General features: G+C 41.4%; 1 protein-coding gene across 1 annotated transcript in view; it reads left to right on the top strand.

Annotated features, from left to right (window-relative positions):
- Nucleotides 1–22,140, top strand: part of UBE2R2 (ubiquitin conjugating enzyme E2 R2) — a 101,614-nt gene that overhangs the window by 54,964 nt on the left and 24,510 nt on the right. The window contains exon 2 of the mRNA XM_077816615.1: nt 19,529–19,615. Coding sequence (XP_077672741.1) covers nt 19,529–19,615 — 87 coding nt within the window. The remainder of the gene's footprint in view (nt 1–19,528; nt 19,616–22,140) is intronic.

Here is a 22,140-nt window from a genome sequence, read left to right as displayed (position 1 = left end):
GACTGTCCCTGATCACCTTCCTCTCCTTCAAGTGCTTCAAAATGATTTCCTTAAGGACCTGCTCCATGATTTATTTCCAGGGATTGAGGTGAAGCTGACCGGTCTATAGTTTCCCTGGTTCTCCTTCCCTTTTTTAAAGATAGGCACTATATTTGCCTTTTCCCAATCGTCCGGGACCTCCTCCAATCTCCATGAATTTTCAAAGATAATGACGACTGGTTCTGCAGTCACATCAGCCAATTCCCTCAGCACCCTCGGATGCATTAGAGCTAGACCCATGGACTTGTGCATGTCCTCCTTTTCTAAATAGTCCTTAACCTGTTCTTCCACCACTGAGGGCTGCTCACCTCCTTCGCGTATTGTTGCCCAGGACAGCAGTGTGGGAGCTGACCTTGAAGACTGAGGCAAAAAAAGCGTTGAGTACTTCAGCTTTCCCCCATCATCTGTCACTAGGCTGCCTCCCCCATTTAGTAAGGGTCCCACATTTTCCCTGATCTTTTTCTTGTTGCTAACATACCTGTAGAAACCCTTCCTGTTACCCTTCACATCCCTGCAACCTCTTTTTGGGTTAGAGAAATGCCATCTTGCTCTGATTATCCAGAAAGTTCTTGCAAAGAGGATTTTCTTGGCTTGTGACTTTGACCATATCACCCCTCTCTGCTTCCTTTCACTGGCTCCCCCTTCTCTGCTATAGCAAACCTAAATGACCTGTTCCACATTCATAACTTAGCCCAATTTAGCTATCATGCCTTATGTTGTTGAGCCAATGACTCTGCCTCCACTCCACCAACAATGCTAGCCTCCATTGTCCACTTGTCAGATTTGCCAGAGTTCCTTCATGCTTTCTCCCTTTCTGTCCTTTATTCCTGGAATGAGCTCCCTTTTAAAGATCCACAAGGCCACATTTTCCTCCTTCAGATCCCTTCTTAAATCACTTCCGCTGTGATGTATACAATGTTCTTGACAGTGGTTAGGTAGCTGGTATGTCATAAACGCTGCTTATTGCGGAGATCCTCACTATTACCATGTGCTTTTCTGCATCTGTGTTTATCTGTTCTCTTCTGGTACTTGTACTTGTAAGCTGTTGGCTGGAGACTGTTTAAGTATCTGTACAGTGAAATCCTGGTCTGGATTGGGGCCTCCTGGTGCTGCTGTACTACAAATAATAACGGCCAGAGCAGGCTGCTGTCCCTTCTGTACTGCAGCAACAGAAATAACTAATGGTCTCTTTCTGTAGAATTTCAGACACTAAGCACAAAGTTTACTGCCTGTTCTAATGTACTTGTTAGACTTGGGAAGCAGTTTGTTGGAAATCATAGTAATAAGTCAGAAGCGTCACTGCTGCTTCTATCTGTCTTGCAGAGCTAGAAGTCCACCTTGGTATATATTGATAATACTTAGCACTTAGAGTGTCCTCTGTTTGTAGATTCTATCAAAGTTTCTGTAATAGAGCCCATTACAATAGTGTGTGAATGCCTTCAGAGTTAGTCCATTTTTGGCTATAACTTTCCTCCCTACTACACTGAAATGACTTCTGAGTCTTAATTTCAATATCTCCCTGCTACCAACTGAAAGGATGCATTGTTCTGGTAATTTTGAGTAGCTTCTTTTTTTAAAGTACCTCACTAATGTAAGAGTCAGCTTTTTTCCCCCCATTCATCAGATCCTTTATGGTGCAGTTTGCTGTGAATTAAGTCATCACCTACTTATGAATAAAGCTGTCATTTAATCTGGTTAGAGCTCTCCAGAACATCCTCTAAACTTGGAGTGGGAAGAGGGAGGAGATGGGGAGAGAATGTGAACCTCTTACAGGTCAGAAATGGAATCTGACAAATGGGATCATTGTTCAGGCTGTTACTACTTCCATAGTGACAGGTTTCAGAGTAGCAGCCGTGTTAGTCTGTATTCGCAAAAAGAGGAGGAGCACTTCACTCCAATGAAGTGAGCTGTAGCTCATGAAAGCTTATGTTCAAATAAAATTGTTAGTCTCTAAGGTCCCACAAGTACTCCTTTTCTTTTTACTTCCGTAGTAAGACCTGTTAACCTTCAGGGTGACAGTCTCCCTTGAGGAGGCTTTTGCGTTAGTTTTAAATATATGACTAAACTAACAGTGATCTAGCTGAAACAGCCCGTGCTTATGGAGATGCCAGGCTTTCAGTTTTAAAAACACACCTTCAAGTTACCATGCTTATTTAAATACAGATTTTCACCAGTCGATAACTGCTGGCATGTCACTTGAGTTACTGTCATGAACCATCTGAGCAGCATCATGTGTGGGTATAACTAACCTAACTTGCTGAGAAGAATGTCACCTTACAATGTTTTGTAAACTAACTGTACACTAGGACTAGGAAACCAATATAAAGTTTTCAGATTAGAATAAAAGTCCTCAAAACTCAACACAATTTCCAAAAGGGGTGGTGTAACTGTTTAGCCCTTCATGTAATAAGTTCCACTGCAGACCAGATCTGCTGCTTATTGCCAGTGTTAACTGCGTCCCCCTAGTTTCCTCACCCATGTCCACAGCTTTAAACAGAAGAGTTCAGCTGTTTATTAATGTAGTAATTTGACCATGAGCAGAATGGTAGTATCAGTTCTTATTTGGGGTTTTTTTGTTGGTTTTTGTATGGCAGTGAAATGGAGACTTCAAAAGTTCTAGTTTTTAGGTATCTAGCTAATCTGATGTCGTATTAGTCTTCAGAAACCATATTTGTTTTGTTTCTTAAATTATAACCAGTGCCTCTAGCTTCAGAATTTTCTCCCCCAAAAGAATTGCTGCCTGAACTGATGGTGAGAAATACCGGGTTGCATAACCCTGCAGCAGTAGTTATTTGGTTTACACTTAAAATTCTATAAATAATTCTCTTCCCTTGCTGCTTTCAGCAGGGGGAAGGCTGCATATGAAAAAGGTGACTGCATCAAGATGCTGCCTTGTGTTTTTAGCTGAACATGTGACTGGCTGTCTCTCTCGGGAAAGCTTAGCTGATACAATTCTGAATTGCATATGAAGAGATGGCATCAAGGTGGTTAGTCAGTGAATGACTCATGAATGTTCAGAGGTTAGGCTGATATTTATTTAAAGTACTATCTAAAAATATTTAGTTAAACATGAGTGGAATGAAAAAGATGCTTCCAAAGCAAGCCATTTCCCATCTACTGTGAATGAAAGGGTGATGCACTAGATTACATGGCATACCTGAAAGGCTGAATGACTGCATCTGTTCATTTCACTTCAGTTTGTACATGTAAAGCCACAAAGCAAAGGAGGAGGTTGAATTGCTCATCAAAACCTGTCAACTTAGTAAAACCCAACAAACTGTCTGAGGAATGCAGACAATAGTAGGGTGAGGAGAAATAGGGGGAGCTGAGATAAAAATATATCTTGGTGTGTATTCCATTGTGGCTTCTGTCTTTGGGTGATTGGCTGTGCATAAAATATTCACTTACCATTATCTTTGAATCGGACTCTGAATAAAGTAAACATATGATCAAAATAGAGCAGTGTTTAAAAACAAGTCTGGAGAACTACATGCATCACACTTTCACATTCAGTCATTGCATAGCACGGTAAACCCGCTTTTAAGAAGCTGAGTCTTTTATCCAGATCATTGAAGTTCAAAACACCGTTCCATAGATCAAACAAGATTCGTCTGGAATGTTTGGGAATTCAGTCGCAGACTGATGCAGCTCTTAGTAGATGACACCAGTCTGGACTTCTGAATTAGGTAAATAGTGACAATGCTAACATGGAGTGCTTTTTCACACTATTGCGATCAAGGCCCAGCACAAATTCTAGTGGGTAGAAGCTTACTCATGACTTGCTGAGATATCCTAAACAGCTGGCTGGATTGCACGGTGTCTGCACTGCATCTGGGAGGAGGCTTCCCAACCCAGGTCCACAGACGTGAGCTAGGGTGCTAAAAATATTTGTGTGGATGGTGTTTTGACGTTGTGACTCAAGCCTACCCCCTTGAAAGCCTGAGAGCCCAAACTCCAGCCCAAGTCCCAACATCAAAGCATAGTCTACCCACCTATTTAGTGCACTACTGTGAACCCCACTAACACAGGTCTGTGGACTCAGATTGGGAGGCTTGCTCCCAGATGCAGTGTAGACATACCCTTAGTATCTAATGTAGCCTGCCTATTTTCTCCACCCCACCAGCCACCACAAGTGGGCCCCTCAGCCTGAACAACTTCAGATGCTATTGTTGGGTCCTGTTCAGTGTTACACTGTAGTGATGACTACGTAGACTTCAGTTTTCTGCAAGAAATGCTGTTAAGTTTGGGGAATTTGTGCCTTTTTCTTAAAAGCATCTGTAGTTGAGTACTGTTTCCTCTCGATGGGTGCATGAATATAATTTTTATGAAGGCCCTGTAAATTGTCTAACTTGACTATTGATTTAATGAGAGCAGAATGTCCCAGTATGAATGATAGTTGCTTAATCATAGCAGCAGCAGCAGCAGCATTGCTGTTAGGAATGGATTGGAAGTAGAAATGTTATCCAGTTGTGCCTGAATGTGTTCTGAAAAGTATTTTCTCATCTAACCAGCAGGTAGTGCAGGCTGCACATAAACTGATGCTTTCAGAGGCTTAAGGATCGTTCCTGAAGTTGTTCAAAGTAAATTTTGGCAGATACTTCATCATGGATTCAACAGAATGAAAATTCAGCCGCTAGACTAACAAACTTTCTTTTCTGCCTTTCATACTGCTTTGTTGTTTGGGTAGCATTGACTACACTCTTTCAAAGCCCCTCCTTGAAACACATTTGCAAAAGACCTATTAAACCATATCCCTCACTTTGCTGAAGCACTGAGTCGATGATAGAAGAATATTTTTAATGTGGAACTAGAACTAATGAGGCCTATGCTAAACTTCACTGCTTTTTTCCAGCCATGTGCACCTGTTCTCTAATCTACATAAATAAATAGGTCATTGAAGGAGGAGGCTAGACTTCAGGATACTTGTTGATGCTTTATACTTACACAACACCTTTCAGCTATAACTCAAAATGATTTAAAGACCTCAAGTATCTATTTCCCATGTTCTGAGTGAGGTTGACAGCCTAAACTCAGGAATGGTTTGTGACTTGCTGAAGGTCACACAGCATACTGGCAGTCTGGAATATAAATTGCCTTTTTACTCCTGGATCCTGTCTTCAAATAATATGTCAATGACAATAGCTACACAACTTGTTTGTATAAGAAAGCAATGGCTAGATAATAGCTAGAGCTGCAAGTGAAGGGTCAGGGAAAACCCAGATAACCTGGCAAATCCTAGACTGAGCCTAGCTGGGAGAAACTATCATTGGGAAGCTGTAAGGTTCCACCTTGTCTTCCAGCATGACTAGAATGAACCTTTTTCACTTTACCCATATAATGTTACATAAGCCAATGGATGCTAGAGGTTTGGCAGTACTAAGGTATCAGACTGTACGTTAATGGAGTTCAGCTACACAGTTCCTCATGCTTGGGTTTGTTTAGTCTGGAGAAGAGAAGATTGAGGGGGGACATAAGCTTTCAAGTACATAAAAGAATGTTACAAGGAGGAGGGAGAGAGAAATTGTTCTTTCTAACTCCTGAGGCTAGGACAAGAAGCAATGGGCTTAAATTGCAGCAAGGGCAGTTTAGGTTGGACATTAGGAAAATCTTCCTGTCAGGGTGGTTAAGCACTGGAATAAATTGCCTAGGGAGGTTGTGGAATCTCCATCATTGGAGATTTTTAAGGGCAGGTTAGACAAACACCTGTCAGGGATAGTCTAGATAATACTTGGTCCTGCCTTGAGTGCAGAGGACTGGACTAGAAGACCTCTCGAGGTCCTTTCCAGTCCTGTGATTCTGTGCTACCTATAGCTGAGGATAAGTTTAAAGCCTATTGGGCTCTGTCCTATTTTTTGTCAGCTTCCAAGTTCTTGTGTAATCACCTTGAAGACTTAATTATATTCTTGTCAGAATAAGAGAACCACTCTACTAAACTACCACCACTTTTGGCAACACTTAAGTGTTCGTGGAAGTTCTCCAGTCAAAGCATGCAAATGAGTTTGAAATTCTTTGAGGCTTCCTACCTCCATTTGCCAAGCCTAACTTTCAAAGCAAAGATATATCCGTGGATGATGTAAGATTGTCTTGGGGCTTTGGAGAGGATGGGGAACTCTGAAGTGTGTATGCTTGGTATCCATCCATAAAAACATACGGGCCACAAATGTACTTTGTCCTCTCCCTCACTTGAAGTAAAGACTTGGAACTGACACCCTGAAGCTTGGAGAACAAGGCTTTGGGGAGACCATAAAGAGGTATTTCCATTAGAGGAAGGGAAGGAAATAGTAAGACATGATGTAGAAGAATTTGAGCAGAGGTAGGGTCCAAGGACCAGTTAAGGCAATGGGCAGGCTTGTAGATTACATATGTTTGGGGGAAGCATTCAGGATCAGTGATTGCTCTAAACAAAGGTGCTGCTACTTGTCAAATTTCAAAACTAAATGAATGATTAAATAGATTTAAATTCTTACAAGTGTGGGAGGGCAGGTGGGAACCAAGTTTAATGATATCCTCTGGCCAGTTATGCAGAATGCCAGATACTAGATTACCATAATAGTCACTTTGAGTCTTAACTGAGTACAAAATATTTCGGTCAATCTAAACCTTAACTCAAGCATTTCAAATGTTCTCTTTTAGATTTGTGATGGAGTGGGAATGATACCTTACCTTGTTGATGGGGTGGGGGAGCAAGTCGTCATTCTGTAAATGTCTGTTTTCTGAAAGGTTGCTAATGCTTGGAGATTGACATAGTAAAAGCAAGACATGTGTAATCCCCACCAAATAGTTTGTCATGTACCTTCATTCTGACCTGCAAAAAATTCTAATCATACTATCCGGGTGTGTTGCCTTTTTTTTTAAATAAAAGCTAGCTTGCAAATCAGATTGAAGGTTGAACTTAATTTCTCTCCCTGGGCTGCCTGTGCTGAACTAAATTTATAACAAATCACCATTTCTACTGTGACACTAGCTGTATTATGTGAAATGAACTTCCATTTAAGGTTTCAAAACCAACTGCAGAACATGTGCTGCAGAGCCTGTCAGTTAGGCACTAACCTAACTAACCTTAGGCACTGTAATACAGAAGGAACCAAATAACTAACTCATTTTTCTTTTCCATGTGCTTAATTGCAGGGTTTTTTCTTTGTTTCTGCTGGTGCTGCTGAAAAGTAGGTATTACGAACACTGTGCATGTGAACATAGCTCGCTTTGAGCCTGGGATGTAATTCTCTGAACAGTTCACTAGTCCAGCCCAGCTTTGCAATAGGTCCTGGCTTTGTCCAGTTCTTATTGGTATTGTATGTTGCTGAGCTAGTAAGCCTTTGCATTGAAAAATGGGCATTGCAGCGTTGGCTTGGTTAATACAGACCTTGGTAGCCATGTGCTGATCCCAGTGCTGACAAAGCAACAAGAATAAATAGCGTGGTAGGGGAAGGGCATGGTTTCAGGAATATGCAGTTGGCCTATTGTCAAGGGGAGTAGATTATTCTGCTTTCAGCATACTTCTGCCATTTTAAACAGCTCCACAGCAAGCTGTCAGTACTAAAATATTTTTAAGATACATTTGCTGTGTTTAAGGCTGAATGCCTATGTAATGTAAGGATGCTGACAATGAGTTACCACAGTCGATGTAGTTTTACTGCAAAAGTTGACCTCTTGTATTTCAAGAGCAGTTTAACCTTGTCGACTCAGCATTTGAATCAGCTATCCTGTCATTCATACCTAGTAGCAATATTTAATTGGTCAATACTGTGAACCATCTCTAATAAAATTTCACTCGAAGTTAGAAGTGACTTAATTCAAAGCTGCTTTAAGATCCTAAACACTCTACTGGTTTGCCCTTAGACTAAGTTTCTGATTAGCTCAGGAGTTTGTAAATTAAGATTAACGGCTGTAATACATCATGAAGGCTAAAATATCTGAGCTTGACTCCTCTGACACACAAGGGAGAACATTTTAAAAAAAATTGTTCCTTCTCTGAGTTAGTGTAGGGAAATGACAGAATAACTGCTCAGATTTTCACCCATTCCTTGTTGATGACACTTGGAGGAAAGGACCAAATGTTGCTCAGTTTACACAGATCCTCTAGAGACAGCGCATGCATGAGAAATATATATCACTTGTGCTCCATTCTTCTATCAAGGGCTATATTTTACCCTGATTATCATAAGTATTGTGGAGCTGTAACTTTGAACTTGGTCAGTATGTAGGCTTGCTGCCTTGTTTGTCCATTTCCTGTTGATTTTAACACTGCCCAAAACCATTCGAGTATTTAACGGCCACAAAAGCCATAATTGCCCATAAATATGAATTTAAGATAGACTTAGTATTTACTGAAAGTAGGCATTTTCTATACACTATTTCTTGCTTGTAAAATTTACAAATTACAACACAATAATAGTAAAACTCTTAATTTGTAAATTTTAATGTTGCTATTATAATAGTTCCTAGAGGCTCTAATCAGAATCAGGGCTCCATTGTGTTTGGCTCTGTGCGAACCTGTAACATGGTTCCAGTCTGAAAAAGCTTGTAACTTAATATAAATGGTTCACTTTGTGTTAAGTGACCTACAAAATGCTATACAAAAAAGGGTTTATTCATTATTTTAAAATGTATAAAGGACACTTTTCGACAGGGTTTTTACCTGGAAGATGCTAAGAGTGTCCGGATGGGTTTTCCTAGCAGACCTTGTGGATGGGGAACAGTAGGCAAGGTGGTTTTTGTATGTATCATGAGCTCATTCATGTTAATTATAGAAGAACAAGGGTTGTAGGGGTTCAACAAACGTGTTAAACTCTTTGGTGTGTAAACAAAAACCAACAGTTTTGACTAAAAATTCCTTCATCCTTTCAATAGCTTAATTTTCATTTCCTGTGATGTGTTTTGTTTCACTAGATCTCTAGTCTTCCAGATTAGACTGAGAATTGCAGGCCACCTTTATAATCATAAAGCAGCAAAACATGATACAAACCCAATTTTTTCCTTTATAGGTTATCTTTGGGAGTGCATACCCTGCGTTAAGTAGTTGCTTTCTAGTTCTATGCAATGGGCATGTTCATTCAGGATTCCCAGAACTAATTTGGCTGTCTTGTTTGTATTCATTCAACTACTTATTTTTTTCTAATATGCATAGCTGAAAGCCAAGCTGTCTGTAATAGAACTCTGTCTTGGTGCTTTCTGCTTGTACTTACGTGAAGTGTCTGAAAAGTGAAGTAAATTATGGATGCAGTCGGTGCTATACTGGGAACTCATGTTCAGGTATGATTTCAATAAGGACTTGAAACTTAGGGGCCAGAGGTGAAAAGTTGGTGTATAGCTCACTACATACATCACTTGGAACAACTTTTTATTGTTGAGGCTTGCAAAGACGTTGCACTCAACTTGACAGCATTTCTGTGTGTAATGCAATAGCTTTTGAATGTCACATCGGATCAATTCCAAAATTCCAGGGAATGTTCTAGGCATCAATGAGCAGAATGCAATTGTTTTTAGGGGAAATGGGCGATACATGAAGCTGCTGTCATCTGTTTAGCAGTCACTGCTTCAAGTACCTCTGCAGTTGTCTCTAGATCAAACGACTGGTGTCTGGTAGCCATTTAGTGCCTTCTGGCATAACAATCCCTCTGCTTGTGGTCCTGATAGTATTTAGCATGTGATGCCCTGGATGACTTCTCTCCCAGATAGAGAAATCAGTGTTCTCCCTGCTGAAAGCTCTGTGAGGTGGATTCTCAGCCAGCAGGGACACCCAGAAGAAGTGAGGAAGGAATGAAGTGTCCTCTCTACTAGTGCCCTTCCTGATCTGTAGGGGTAGGACACCAGTCATTCACTCCTCCTTTCCAGCCCAGGGTTGGGGGGAGACACTAAGCCATTGGCATGTGGGAAGGGAGGGAACAGAACCCCTGCTGTGGTGGGAGATGGAAATGGGTAGGAGGAGACAGATCCCCAGGTATGGTGGGGAGAAGGCAGGACCCTATTAAGGGAAAATGGAGGGGCAAAAGCCAAAACATCAGAGGAAGTGGGGAAATTTTACAGTCCCTGAAATAGAGGGGGATTTGGAGGGTGGCAAAGAGAGCTTGTTGGTTGGAATGTAAGGATGCAAGGAGCCCCTGCTGTGTTTTTGTGAGCTTGGCCTACACAAGCCACAAAGTGCGTGACCCACTACTTTGTATTAATGGCAAGTCCGTCTAGTTAGTTTTAATAGTAATGCTGGTCTTGTAGGTTCTGAAGTTGGACAGCATCAAGGTGATTTCGCTTCTTGACTGGCTTGCTAAATGGGCTGTTAATACTTAAGATGACCTCCACTAAATGTGGTGGTTAATACTACATCCTGGAAAACATTTCAATAATCCAGGCTTAACGTGGAAGAGCAAATCCATTAGGTGAGTTTTAAAAAGGTGTGATGTACCAGCCAGCATTAAAAGGCATTTTGTGGGATTAGATGTTAAAATTAACACAGCACTGGTTTGTATAGTTCCAACTTCTGTTGGCCTTGTGCCTCATGTTAAGAATGTGCCGTGCAGATACAGCCATTTTGGCTGAAGGCTTTCTTCTAGAATGCAGCTGCTGTAAACAAGGTGTATAGTTGGAAGCCTGAGTTTCCTGCTTATTTGCAGCATACTCAGCGGTCACTGCACTGTTTACCTATGCTAAAAATAAGTGTGTATCTGTATAAGTACCATGTATACTTTGGCGACTGATATTTGAGAAAAGGAGTACTTGTGGCACCTTAGAGACTAACAAATTCATATGAGCTCAAATAAATTGGTTAGTCTCTAAGGTGCCACAAGTACTCCTTTTCTTTTTGTGAATACAGACTAACACGGCTGCTACTCTGAAACCTGATATTTGAGAACTAGTCCCATGGTCTGATATGCGCAGATTATTGAAGACTCTGCCAGTACATAATAAATCATTGATGGGGATTCTCTGCCTTAGTTTCTCTCAACTGAAATACCCAAACTTTTGGTTGTCCAGATGGGAATTTCCCATCTATTTTAAAACCTTTAGTTACTCTGGCACAATCTGCCCACGCTTATGAAGATGAAAGCATTTTAATGTGCACTGGGCAAATGGATGAGTACCAAGTTGCTTTAATTTTTTTTGTTTTGGTGTGGAAAGACTGGGTTACTGATAGCATTAGAATACTGTGGGACAGAAGAGGGAAATCATCAGTGCCAATATTCCAGTTAACTGCTGGGAAACATCAAATACGTGTATTTAAGTGAAAATCTAAAATTAACAAACATTTGATTGCTGCGATAACTTTCTGTAAACAGGCACTTTGGGCCTTAGTAGTGGTTAAGTCCTTTACACACGAAGGAATTGGATGTAATCCAAACTATTGGTTGACAGTTGTGCACGCTGGGTGATAAACCTAAAGTAGTAGCTCTCAGCCAGGGGTACATGTGCCCCTGGGGATATGCAGAGGACTTCCGGGGGTACATTAGCTCATGTAGATACTTGCCTAGTTTTACAACAGGTTACATTAAAAAGCACCTGCGAAGTCAGGACAAACTAAAATTTCATACAGACAATGACTGGTTTATACTGCTCTATATACTATACATGTAAGTACGATATTTATTTATATTTCAATTAATTTTATAATTATATGGTAAAAATGAAAAAGTAATTTTTCAGTAATAGTGTGTGGTGAGTTTTTTGTATTTTTAGGTCTCATTTTGTAGGCAAGTTGTTTTTAAGTGAAATGAAACTTGGGGCACACAAGACAAATCAAACTTCTGAAAGGGATACAGTAATCGGGAAAGGTTGAGAACCACCGAACTAAAGAGATAAATTTGTTACAACAGTACCCCTTAATCATAGAATCATAGAATATCAGGGTTGGAAGGGACCTCAGGAGGTCATCTAGTCCAACCCCCTGCTCAAAAGCAGGACCCATACCCAATTAAATCATCCCAGCCAGGGCTTTGTCAAGCCTGACCTTAAAAACTTCTAAGGAAGGATCATCTTACGTATGAGGTGCATAAGATAACATGCTTGAGTTTTATGCTTTCTCCTGAGCTTACCTGAACAGCAATAACTTTGTGTAGTAAGGTTTGTTTTTTAAACGGGTTTTACTGACTACTTCTTGCAATAAAACAGTTGACATAGATGGAGACTAAGGGCTTGTTTGGACTACAGGGATGTGAATAGCTATGTGCGATCAAGTGCTGTGCTGTAACTCTTCTGTGTTGATGCTGTGGGTGCAAACTGAAAGGTTCCAAGGTCCCTTTAACATAGTCCGCTTCAAACAGGAGTTCAGTACCTTTTCTAGGAGGCAGAGGTTGAGTTGAAAGTATCTAGAAAGTCAAAAGTTTATATATATATATATATATATAAAAATAATTTAAAAACCACTTAGTGGGCAAAATATTTCTAAACTGCCACCACCTACCCATGTCCCTCCATGCCACCCTGTTAAGAAACCTGTGTAGCTAATGAGGTAAGTTGTAGTATGAAGAAATAATTGTCTTTTGGAAAGCTACTAAATGCTACTTCTAGTGTAAGCGTGGCAGTGGGTATTCATTGTGCATTAGTATCTTCACACTCTGAGAAGCAAGGAACATCATACATTCAGGGCACATGCACAACCGCCCCACTCCCACTCCACCTCATAACTTGGAACAGTGTAAGATTTTTTTCAGTTAGGCTGTCTTCTGTTCTGCACCTCAGAGGAAGCTAAGTTTCAGTGGTGTTGCATGTTCATAGCTTGTAAAGAGTGTTGGGAATAAAAAGCAAGACGTAACATATTATAGGGAATGTAATTTTTTTTTAAATGGTCTTTTCAGAGGTGCCAAGCAACTGCAGCTCCAGTTGACTGCTGTGGAAGCTGCTGGTCCTCTGCACATGTGAAAATCAACTCAGTAGCCTTCTGAGTACTTGTTTTTTTTCATGAAACGTGCCCTTCTCCCCCCCCCCCAACAAATTTTAAATGTTGTGATAGAGTAACCTGTTCATATTAATACTGTTCCTAGCGGGGTCAGTGGTATGTAAATATTTTGGATGGAGTAAGTACTTGACAATTCTAGAAATGCAAAGCAGCGGTAATTACAACACTCTACACATATTAATTAGCTCTCCAAATACATTTAAGAACTGACTGGAAATTTTTAGTTTAAACTCTTTTAAAAATAAATGTACAGTAAAAGCCATTTTATCCAGGACTTCAACTGGAAAACTCTATAAACTGGCATTTCTGATTTTCATTGAAAGTCCGGTTTATATTCTGGTTGGTGCAGGGCCGGCAGGGGGTGTGGAATGCAGGCTCTGGGAGGGAGTTTGCTTCTACAAATGTATTTAAGTTGCATAGTGTGGTGTGTCAGCAATCTAGCTGAAGAGACTGTGTGTCAAATTACATAGGATGGAATCTGCAACCAACCCATTTTATCAAGCATGGTATCATAGTGATGTTTAATTTACCCCTTAGTATCTCTTAACACATGCCTCGGAACTGGCAAAACCCAAGTGTTTCGAAGAGCTATAGTGAGGGAGGTCAAGTGTTCAAATCTCTGAAATCTAGGATTTGCCCTGGTCACTTTCTGTAGTTGGTGTAAGGTAGACTTAAAATGGCTTAACAGCTTGCTGGGGGGGCCACAGGGGAGGGATGTTGGATATCAAACTTATGTTTTTTCCTGATTTGTGTCTTGGGGCTTTCTGGGTACTCATTCTAAAAATAAATTCCACTTGAGGTTAGGTCTAATTTAACCAAAGGCATGCTGCCTCAGATCTGTGCTACTCTGACAATATATACAGTAGAACCTATCTTAACCCAGTTCAGGGTAGGTCATGTAAAAAGTATCCAGATATCCTCCATTCGTCGCAGGTCAGTAGAGGTTGTATAAACTTATTTGCCACAAGTAACAAACTGTCACTCAAAAATGACCTTAATATATGGTCTTCTGACTTATTTAATCTTGGAAATATTTTAAATGGTAGTTTGATGATGCTGGATTCCTAGCTATGGCGATTAGTGAGTCTTTACCAGCTATGGGGCAGCTTGCCCCTGAAACTCCTGGTCTCCTTCACCCATTCAATTGAAATATATTAATGCTCAACTGGTGGAAAGCTGCTTTAAACTGATCACTTCTGTTAAGAAAGTAAAATGCTGAGTAATACCTGGAAACCTGTTTGTGAAAACTCTAATGAATGTCCTGGTTAAGAGTTCAGTTTCACTTTTCAAGCTAATGATCAGGAGAAGGAGAGGTGAAAGTGATCACTGTAAAATTCCCCAATTTTTTTAGATCATCTGGGTTTCCCCAGTGCACTTAATCCTTCTGACCTACAGCTGGCACAGTGAAATTCTGACCTCTGGTGCTAACAAGCTATTCAGTGGAAAAGCAGATTTCTGTAACTGGGTTGCTACACTAGAGCATCTCTGTACTCAATACTTCAATTTAGCTAAACAAAATAGAGCAGCAAATAATTGCTTGTTTCCAAATTCTGTTGCTTCCTGATCTTTTGTAAAGACGTGACTGGTTACGATGTAAATTAAATCTCTCAATTGCCTACACACCAAAAAGTGGTTCCCTAATGTCTACTTTTTATCTGCTCCCCCAACAGTGTTGTGTGGCGCTCTACAGCCGTGGTTTTTAAACTTTTTTTCTCAGACCCAGTTGAAGAAAATTGTTGATGCCTGTGACCCAACATAATTATATCTTTTGACTAGTTTTCATAAAATCATAACATTGCAATACATTCCATCTTAACCCACTTTGTGTAACTAGCACTAGACACTAGCCTTAGGAAGCCTATGGTAAGGAGCGTGGGAGGTGGTCCAGGGTGGGGTGTGGAGGTGAGGGCTCTGGGATGGAGCTGGGGATGAGGGGTTCAGGGTGTAGGAGGGGGCTCAGGGCTGGGGCAGAGGGTTGGGATGCAGGGGTGAGGGCTCTGGCGGTGGGTGCGGGCTCTGGGGTGGGGCCAGGGATGAGGAGTTTGGGGTGCAGGCAAGCTGTCCCAGGGCCAGAGGACCCCTGCCCCCATCACCCTCCCAACTGGCAGCAGCTAGGTTCGGGGAGGGGCGCCTATCTCTCTCTCCCTGCTAGCAGGAAGTATGGCGCTCCGGGGGGGCCAGGGAAGAGGCCCGTAGCAGCCCTGCAAGCACCGACTTGCTCCCCTCCACAGTTCCTGCCCATCCCCTACCTCTCTCCTCTCCAGGTCCCTGCTCTGTGGCAACGATCTTTATAATTTGAATCAGCAAGGTGACGCAATGTCTGACATTCCATGACATTCATGCAGCTCGCAGAAGCTACTAGATCGCACGCCCTGGTTCTCATGGGTGACTTTAATTTTCCTGATATCTGCTGGGAGAGCAATACAGCGGTGCATAGACAATCCAGGAAGTTTTTGGAAAGCGTAGGGGACAATTTCCTGGTGCAAGTGCTAGAGGAGCCAACTATGGGGGGGGAGCTTTTCTTGACCTGCTGCTCACAAACTGGGAAGAATTAGTAGGGGAAGCAAAAGTGGATGGGAATCTGGGAGGCAGTGACCATGAGTTGGTTGAGTTCAGGATCCTGACACAGGGAAGAAAGATAAGCAGCAGGATACGGACCCTGGACTTCAGGAAAGCAGACTTCGACTCCCTCAGGGAACGGATGGGTAGGATCCCCTGGGGGACTAACATGAAGGGGAAAGGAGTCCAGGAGAGCTGGCTGTATTTCAAGGAATCCCTGTTGAGGTTACAGGGACAAACCATCCCGATGAGTCGAAAGAATAGTAAATATGGCAGGCGACCAGCTTGGCTTAACGGTGAAATCCTAGCGGATCTTAAACATAAAAAAGAAGCTTACAAGAAGTGGAAGGTTGGACATATGACCAGGGAAGAGTATAAAAATATTGCTCGGGCATGTAGGAATGAAATCAGGAGGGCCAAATCGCACCTGGAGCTGCAGCTAGCGAGAGATGTTAAGAGTAACAAGAAGGGTTTCTTCAGGTATGTTGGCAACAAGAAGAAAGCCAAGGAAAGTGTGGGCCCCTTAATGAATGAGGGAGGCAACCTAGCGACAAAGGATGTGGAAAAAGCTAATGTACTCGATGCTTTTTTTGCCTGTCTTCACTAACAAGGTCAGCTGCCAGACTGCTGCGCTGGGCATCACAACATGGGGAATAGATGGCCAGCCCTCTGTGGAGAAAGAGGTGGTTAGGGACTATTTAGAAAAGCTGGACGTGCACAAGTCCATGGGGCCGGACGAGTTGCATCCGAGAGTGCTAAAGGAATTGGCGGCTGTGATTGCAGAGCCATTGGCCATTATCTTTGAAAACTCATGGCGAACGGGGGAAGTTCCGGATGACTGGAAAAAGGCTAATGTAGTGCCAATCTTTAAAAAAGGGAAGAAGGAGGATCCTGGGAACTACAGGCCAGTCAGCCTCACCTCAGTCCCTGGAAAAATCATGGAGCAGGTCCTCAAAGAATCAATCCTGAAGCACTTACATGAGAGGAAAGTGATCAGGAACAGTCAGCATGGATTCACCAAGGGAAGGTCATGCCTAACTAATCTAATCGCCTTCTATGATGAGATTACTGGTTCTGTGGATGAAGGGAAAGCAGTGGATGTATTGTTTCTTGACTTTAGCAAAGCTTTTGACACGGTCTCCCACAGTATTCTTGTCAGCAAGTTAAAGTATGGGCTGGATGAATGCACTATAAGGTGGGTAGAAAGTTGGCTAGATTGTCGGGCTCAACGGGTAGTGATCAATGGCTCCATGTCTAGTTGGCAGCCGGTATCAAGTGGAGTGCCCCGGGGGTCGGTCCTGGGGCCGGTTTTGTTCAATATCTTCATAAATGATCTGGAGGATGGTGTGGATTGCACTCTCAGCAAATTTGCGGATGGTACTAACCTGGGAGAGGTGGTAGATACGCTGGAGGGCAGGGATAGGATACAGAGGGACCTAGACAAATTGGAGGATTGGGCCAAAAGAAATCTGATGAGGTTCAATAAGGATAAGTGCAGGGTCCTGCACTTAGGACGGAAGAACCCAAGGCACAGCTGCAGACTAGGGACCGAATGGCTAGGCAGCAGTTCTGCGGAAAAGGACCTAGGGGTGACAGTGGACGAGAAGCTGAACATGAGTCAGCAGTGTGCCCTTGTTGCCAAGAAGGCCAATGGCATTTTGGGATGTATAAGTAGGGGCATAGCGAGCAGATCGAGGGACGTGATCGTCCCCCTCTATTCGACATTGGTGAGGCCTCATCTGGAGTACTGTGTCCAGTTTTGGGCCCCACACTACAAGAAGGATGTGGATAAATTGGAGAGAGTCCAGCGAAGGGCAACAAAAATGATTAGGGGTCTGGAACGCATGAGTTATGAGGAGAGGCTGAGGGAACTGGGATTGTTTAGTCTGCAGAAGAGAAGAATGAGGGGGGATTTGATAGCTGCTTTCAACTACCTGAGAGGTGGTTCCAGAGAGGATGACTATTCTAGACTATTCTTAGTGGTAGAAGAGGACAGGACAAGGAGTAATGGTCTCAAGTTGCAGTGGGGGAGGTTTAGGTTGGATATTAGGAAAAACTTTTTCACTAGGATGGTGGTGAAACACTGGAATACGTTGCCTAGGGAGGTGGTGGAATCGCCTTCCTTAGAAGTTTTTAAGGTCAGGCTTGACAAAGCCCTGGCTGGAATGATTTAATTGGAGATTGGTCCTGCTTTTGAGCAGGGGGTTGGACTAGATGACCTCCTGAGGTCCCTTCCAACCCTGATATTCTATGACCCAGTACTGGGTCGCAACCTGTACTTTGAGAAACACTGCTCTACAGTGTATATGGATTGGTTTTGTACACTCAGTGCATTCAGATTGTTCAATTCTGCAGTGTTTGTGTCTTAACAAGCAGTTCAGTGGTTAAATAGCCCCCCAGTTTACCCTACAGTTGTGCATGCAACCCAGAAACTGCTTAATAGTTTATATAAAGGTGCTGTCTTTGGATCTGTGTAATCTCTGGATGGACTACAATACAACATAGCAGTGGGAAAGTGCCTGTCAACGTTATATAGACTTGTCTAAACTGGTTTTCAAATTTAAAATGCTCTGCATTTAAATACATGTAAGGCTCCAAGTTGAAGGCACAAAAAGCAAAGAAAACTTAGGCTGAAGTTGTCTTGGACATGCCCAGCAGCATGTTAAGATCTTGTTAAACAAGAGATGCAAAGTTACCCACTGATAGTTATTCTGACCAGCTGTAAGCAAGCTTTCTATCTAGCTCAACCCTGGGTTTATTATTTCTGGATTTAATTTGGACTCTTGAACACTACTTTTCTCTCTTGTTCTAATAAAATGTCAGAACCAGGAATTGAATGGGCTTAGACTGCTGACTGATGATCATTGTTGCATTATATTGTGAACATCCAGTTAGCATTTTTCTAAGTGTATATTCCAATAAACCACATCTGCTTAGGATTTGACACTACTGTACTTCCATAACACATGCTGTCTACCTGTATGTGGACACTATGTAAAGGTGCTTAAAAAATTCAAGCTACTGAGAGTGCTGGTTTTGCTTTAAACTAGAGGAGCCTAAATTGCAAAACATGCTGGGTTTTTATTTCAGCGCACCTCGCCTCCTTACCAAACCTTAAGAGTGAGTTTTAAGACGCTAGTTTGTACCTACCTCTAGTTTTAACTGTAACTAGAATCTATCTAGTTGACATCTAAAGGTCTATTTGTTACTTCTTGTTTGTTAAAAAGATGCCCATCTAATGCTATGGGCATGCTAACCCACCATTAGTATAATAAAATTCTGTTATCTAGATTCCGGTTTAAGTGGCAGGATTACACAGCTCTGCGACATGTAAGCCTCCTAATATCTGAATTTGTGAAGGGCTCAAATGCCATGGCATCAAGTGTAGTATAAATACTCTGCTTGAAGTAGAATTTCTACTTCCTCCACCAACCAAGTCCTTCAAAACTGCCAACAAATATTCCTTGTGCCTATTCAGGTGCATTGGTTTGTGCAGTGCACAGGTATTGATGTAAATGTTCTTTAATTAGCCCCACTAATGTGCTTGGCACACTAGAAAATTCATCCTACTGGGGCCAAAAAACTTAACATGTTTTGAGATTTTAAAAAAGGAAACTGATAATATTGGCCACTGAATTCTTCAGTGATTTTTAATTGTCAGTGATTTTTTTTTAAAACAGTTAATTAAGACATCTCGGGACTTTGACTCGAGTTAGAGCTACATGAAGTTGAGACAGTTGCTTCCTTGTCTTTCCCTCTATATTACAAGGATTGCCAGTCCAATGAACCTCAGTCCTGATCTTCAAATTCTCCTGTTCAAGTACCAGTCTGTGCACGAGACCCAATAATGGAGCTAAACTTTGTAGATTTGTCAGGTGCCTAATGTCCATTAAAGCACTAACAAAAAATGATCAACTTTGTTTCCTTTAGACTGAAATCACTTTGGCCCCCAAACCTTCCAGTGTGAAAGACTAACATGGATTAGTTTGCTGGTTTCCATGCATTCTGTTACATGAAAACTGAGATTAATTTTATTTGTTGCAGGCTCACATTAAATTTCCTATCGACTATCCATATTCACCGCCTACCTTCAGATTCCTGACCAAAATGTGGCACCCCAACATTTATGAGGTAAGATACTTTTAGTGGTGCTTTTTCTCTTCAGGTGTACTAGAGACATGGTTTTAGTTTTGAGACTTACGTAATGCAGTCGACGTTTGCTTGTCTTTAGTCACAATTAAGCCACGTTCTAGCTGTTATAACATAAGGCTTTGTATTCTGGTAAGCACTCTAATTCAGAGAGTGGTGTTCAACCCTTGCAGATAACTGCAGTTGTAACTGCCTCAGATTTACCACAGTTGTGAAGTTCTGTTGTTGCTTGGAATGTTGGCAGTTACCAGCTTTTTTTCCATCCAGATTCGTTTGGGATCTTACTAATGACTGACAATTTCTCCAATCAACTTTTTATCTGACAGTTTGGTCAGAAATTTGATGGACAGTGAACTTTAGATTAAAATTAAATAGCTTATTTTGAAGCTGTTTTTCCTTTTATATTAAAGCAATAAATAGGCAACTATTGGGACTTACACAGTATACAACCCCAAGCTAGAGAGATGAGATTTTCAAATGTATGGGGGAAAGCTTGCCTCACGTTTAACTAAATGTGAATGCTCTTCCCTCCAGTTATGTTCTCCCTTGCTCCCCAAAAAATCTTTACTCTTCATCACTAACAGTATTGTAGATCATTTTGTGATATAATTACAATGGTCGATCTAACCTCTTCAGCAGTTAGTAAAAAGGCCCTCTCTAGTTTCAGTATGTCACACTTCCTGATGATCTTTCAGGTACCATGTCAGTCTTAATTAATTATTGGTCTTGGGTTAAGGAATTTAGAAGTCTGCATCAGGCATCATGAGACCTATCCCAGAAGCAGCTCTAGGCAGGTCCAGCACTTCGTCAGTGCAAACAAATGTGACACCTAGTGTGGATTTCTGGATTCTTTTGGAAACTATTTATCTTCCTTCTTTTTATGACCTGTACTTTTTTCTTCGAGCATTTTAGTCTGTAAAGCCTTTGCCACTGGAGACCTTGCAGCATCATTCTATGTTTGACACTGTGTGCATGTCACAGAAGTACCTAACTTCTGAAGTCTTGTTTGGAAGTTCAGAGCCTATTCTGAAATTGTAGATTGGCCTTTAGTGGAGGAGTCCAGACAAATCCCTGGGGAACCTTTTCACCTTTGACTATTCTTAACAAAATTTCTGTTCTTAATTTTTTGTTTTGCCAGTCCTCTCTCATGAGAAATAAATGCACTCAGAGGATACTGCATCCACCCCCCTTGTAAACCCTCCATTCTTTCAGTAGTGGCCTTAATACAGGCTTTCCTAGGATGAATGATATTCGCTTCTGCTTAATGGGCTCAATGGAAAACGAGGGAGGCATTCCTTCCCAGGGTCTGAGCGCACTTCTTCGATCTCTTAAGGAATGAGGACTCCAGCCCAAGTCTTGGACTTAAATGCCCTTACTCCAACATTGAAGTACATTGTGCTGCTCCTGAATGACCAATCCTGAACAAATGGTCTTAAACGTTGTTTTCTCAGTAATCTCTCTAGACTGGAGGTTAGTTATTGAGCTGATGGCTTAGTCTTAACTGTTTGACTGGTGGCTTTTCCAAATCTGCACTGGCAAATAAGATTATACTCCATATTAAATTTCTTGATGCTGAGGAGGGGGGCTTCTTTCTTATGCAAAGGACTGTCGTGGGTTCAGATAGTACATGGTGATTGGTATCCTTATTGTGTCATTTGGAAAATCTTCCAACTTTTGCCTCCTCCTCTTGTTTTATCTCCTGTTTCAAGTTTTTAAAATATCTTTCTCAGAGCTCTGCTTCAACAGCACTGGATTTTGTGATCTCTAAGACCAATTAAAAATTAGGTCTGTCAAGCAATTAAAAAATATAATTGTAATTAATTGTGTTAATAATAGAACACCATTTATTTAAATATATTTGGATGTTTTCTACATTTTCAAATATATTGATTTCAATTACAACACAGAATACAAAATGTACAGTAGTCACTTTATATTTTTGATTAAAAATATTTTCACTGTAAAAAAACAAAAGAAATAGTATTTTTCAAACCTAATACAAGTACTGTAGTGCAATCTCTTTATCATGACAGTTGAACTTACAAAAGTAGAATTACGTAAAAAAAATTGCATTCAAAAATAAAACTATGTAAAACTTTAGAGCCTATAAGTCCACTCCGTCCTACTTCTTGTTTGTCTGAACATGTTTGTTTACATTTGCAGGAGACAGTTCTGCCCGCTTCTCGTTTACAATATGACCTGAAAGTGAGAACAGGTGTTTGCATGGCACTGTTGTAGCCAGTGCTGCAAGATATTTATGTGCTAGTTGCGGTAAAGATTCATAGATTCATAGATATTTAAGTCAGAAGGGACTATTATGATCATCTAGTCTGACCTCCTACACAACGCAGGCCACAGAATTTCACCCACCACTCCTGCAAAAAACCTCTCACCTATGTCTGTGCTACTGAAGTCCTCAAATCGTGGTTTAAAGACTTCAAGGAGCAGAGAATCCTCCAGCAAGTGACCCATGCCCCATGCTACAGAGGAAGGCGAAAAACCTCCAG

The sequence above is a fragment of the Eretmochelys imbricata genome, chromosome 5 (genome assembly GCF_965152235.1).
Source record: "Eretmochelys imbricata isolate rEreImb1 chromosome 5, rEreImb1.hap1, whole genome shotgun sequence".
Taxonomy (NCBI): Eukaryota; Metazoa; Chordata; order Testudines; family Cheloniidae; genus Eretmochelys; species Eretmochelys imbricata.
The sequence above is the reverse complement of the archived record's forward strand: the minus strand, read 5'-3'. Positions and strand labels throughout refer to the sequence as shown.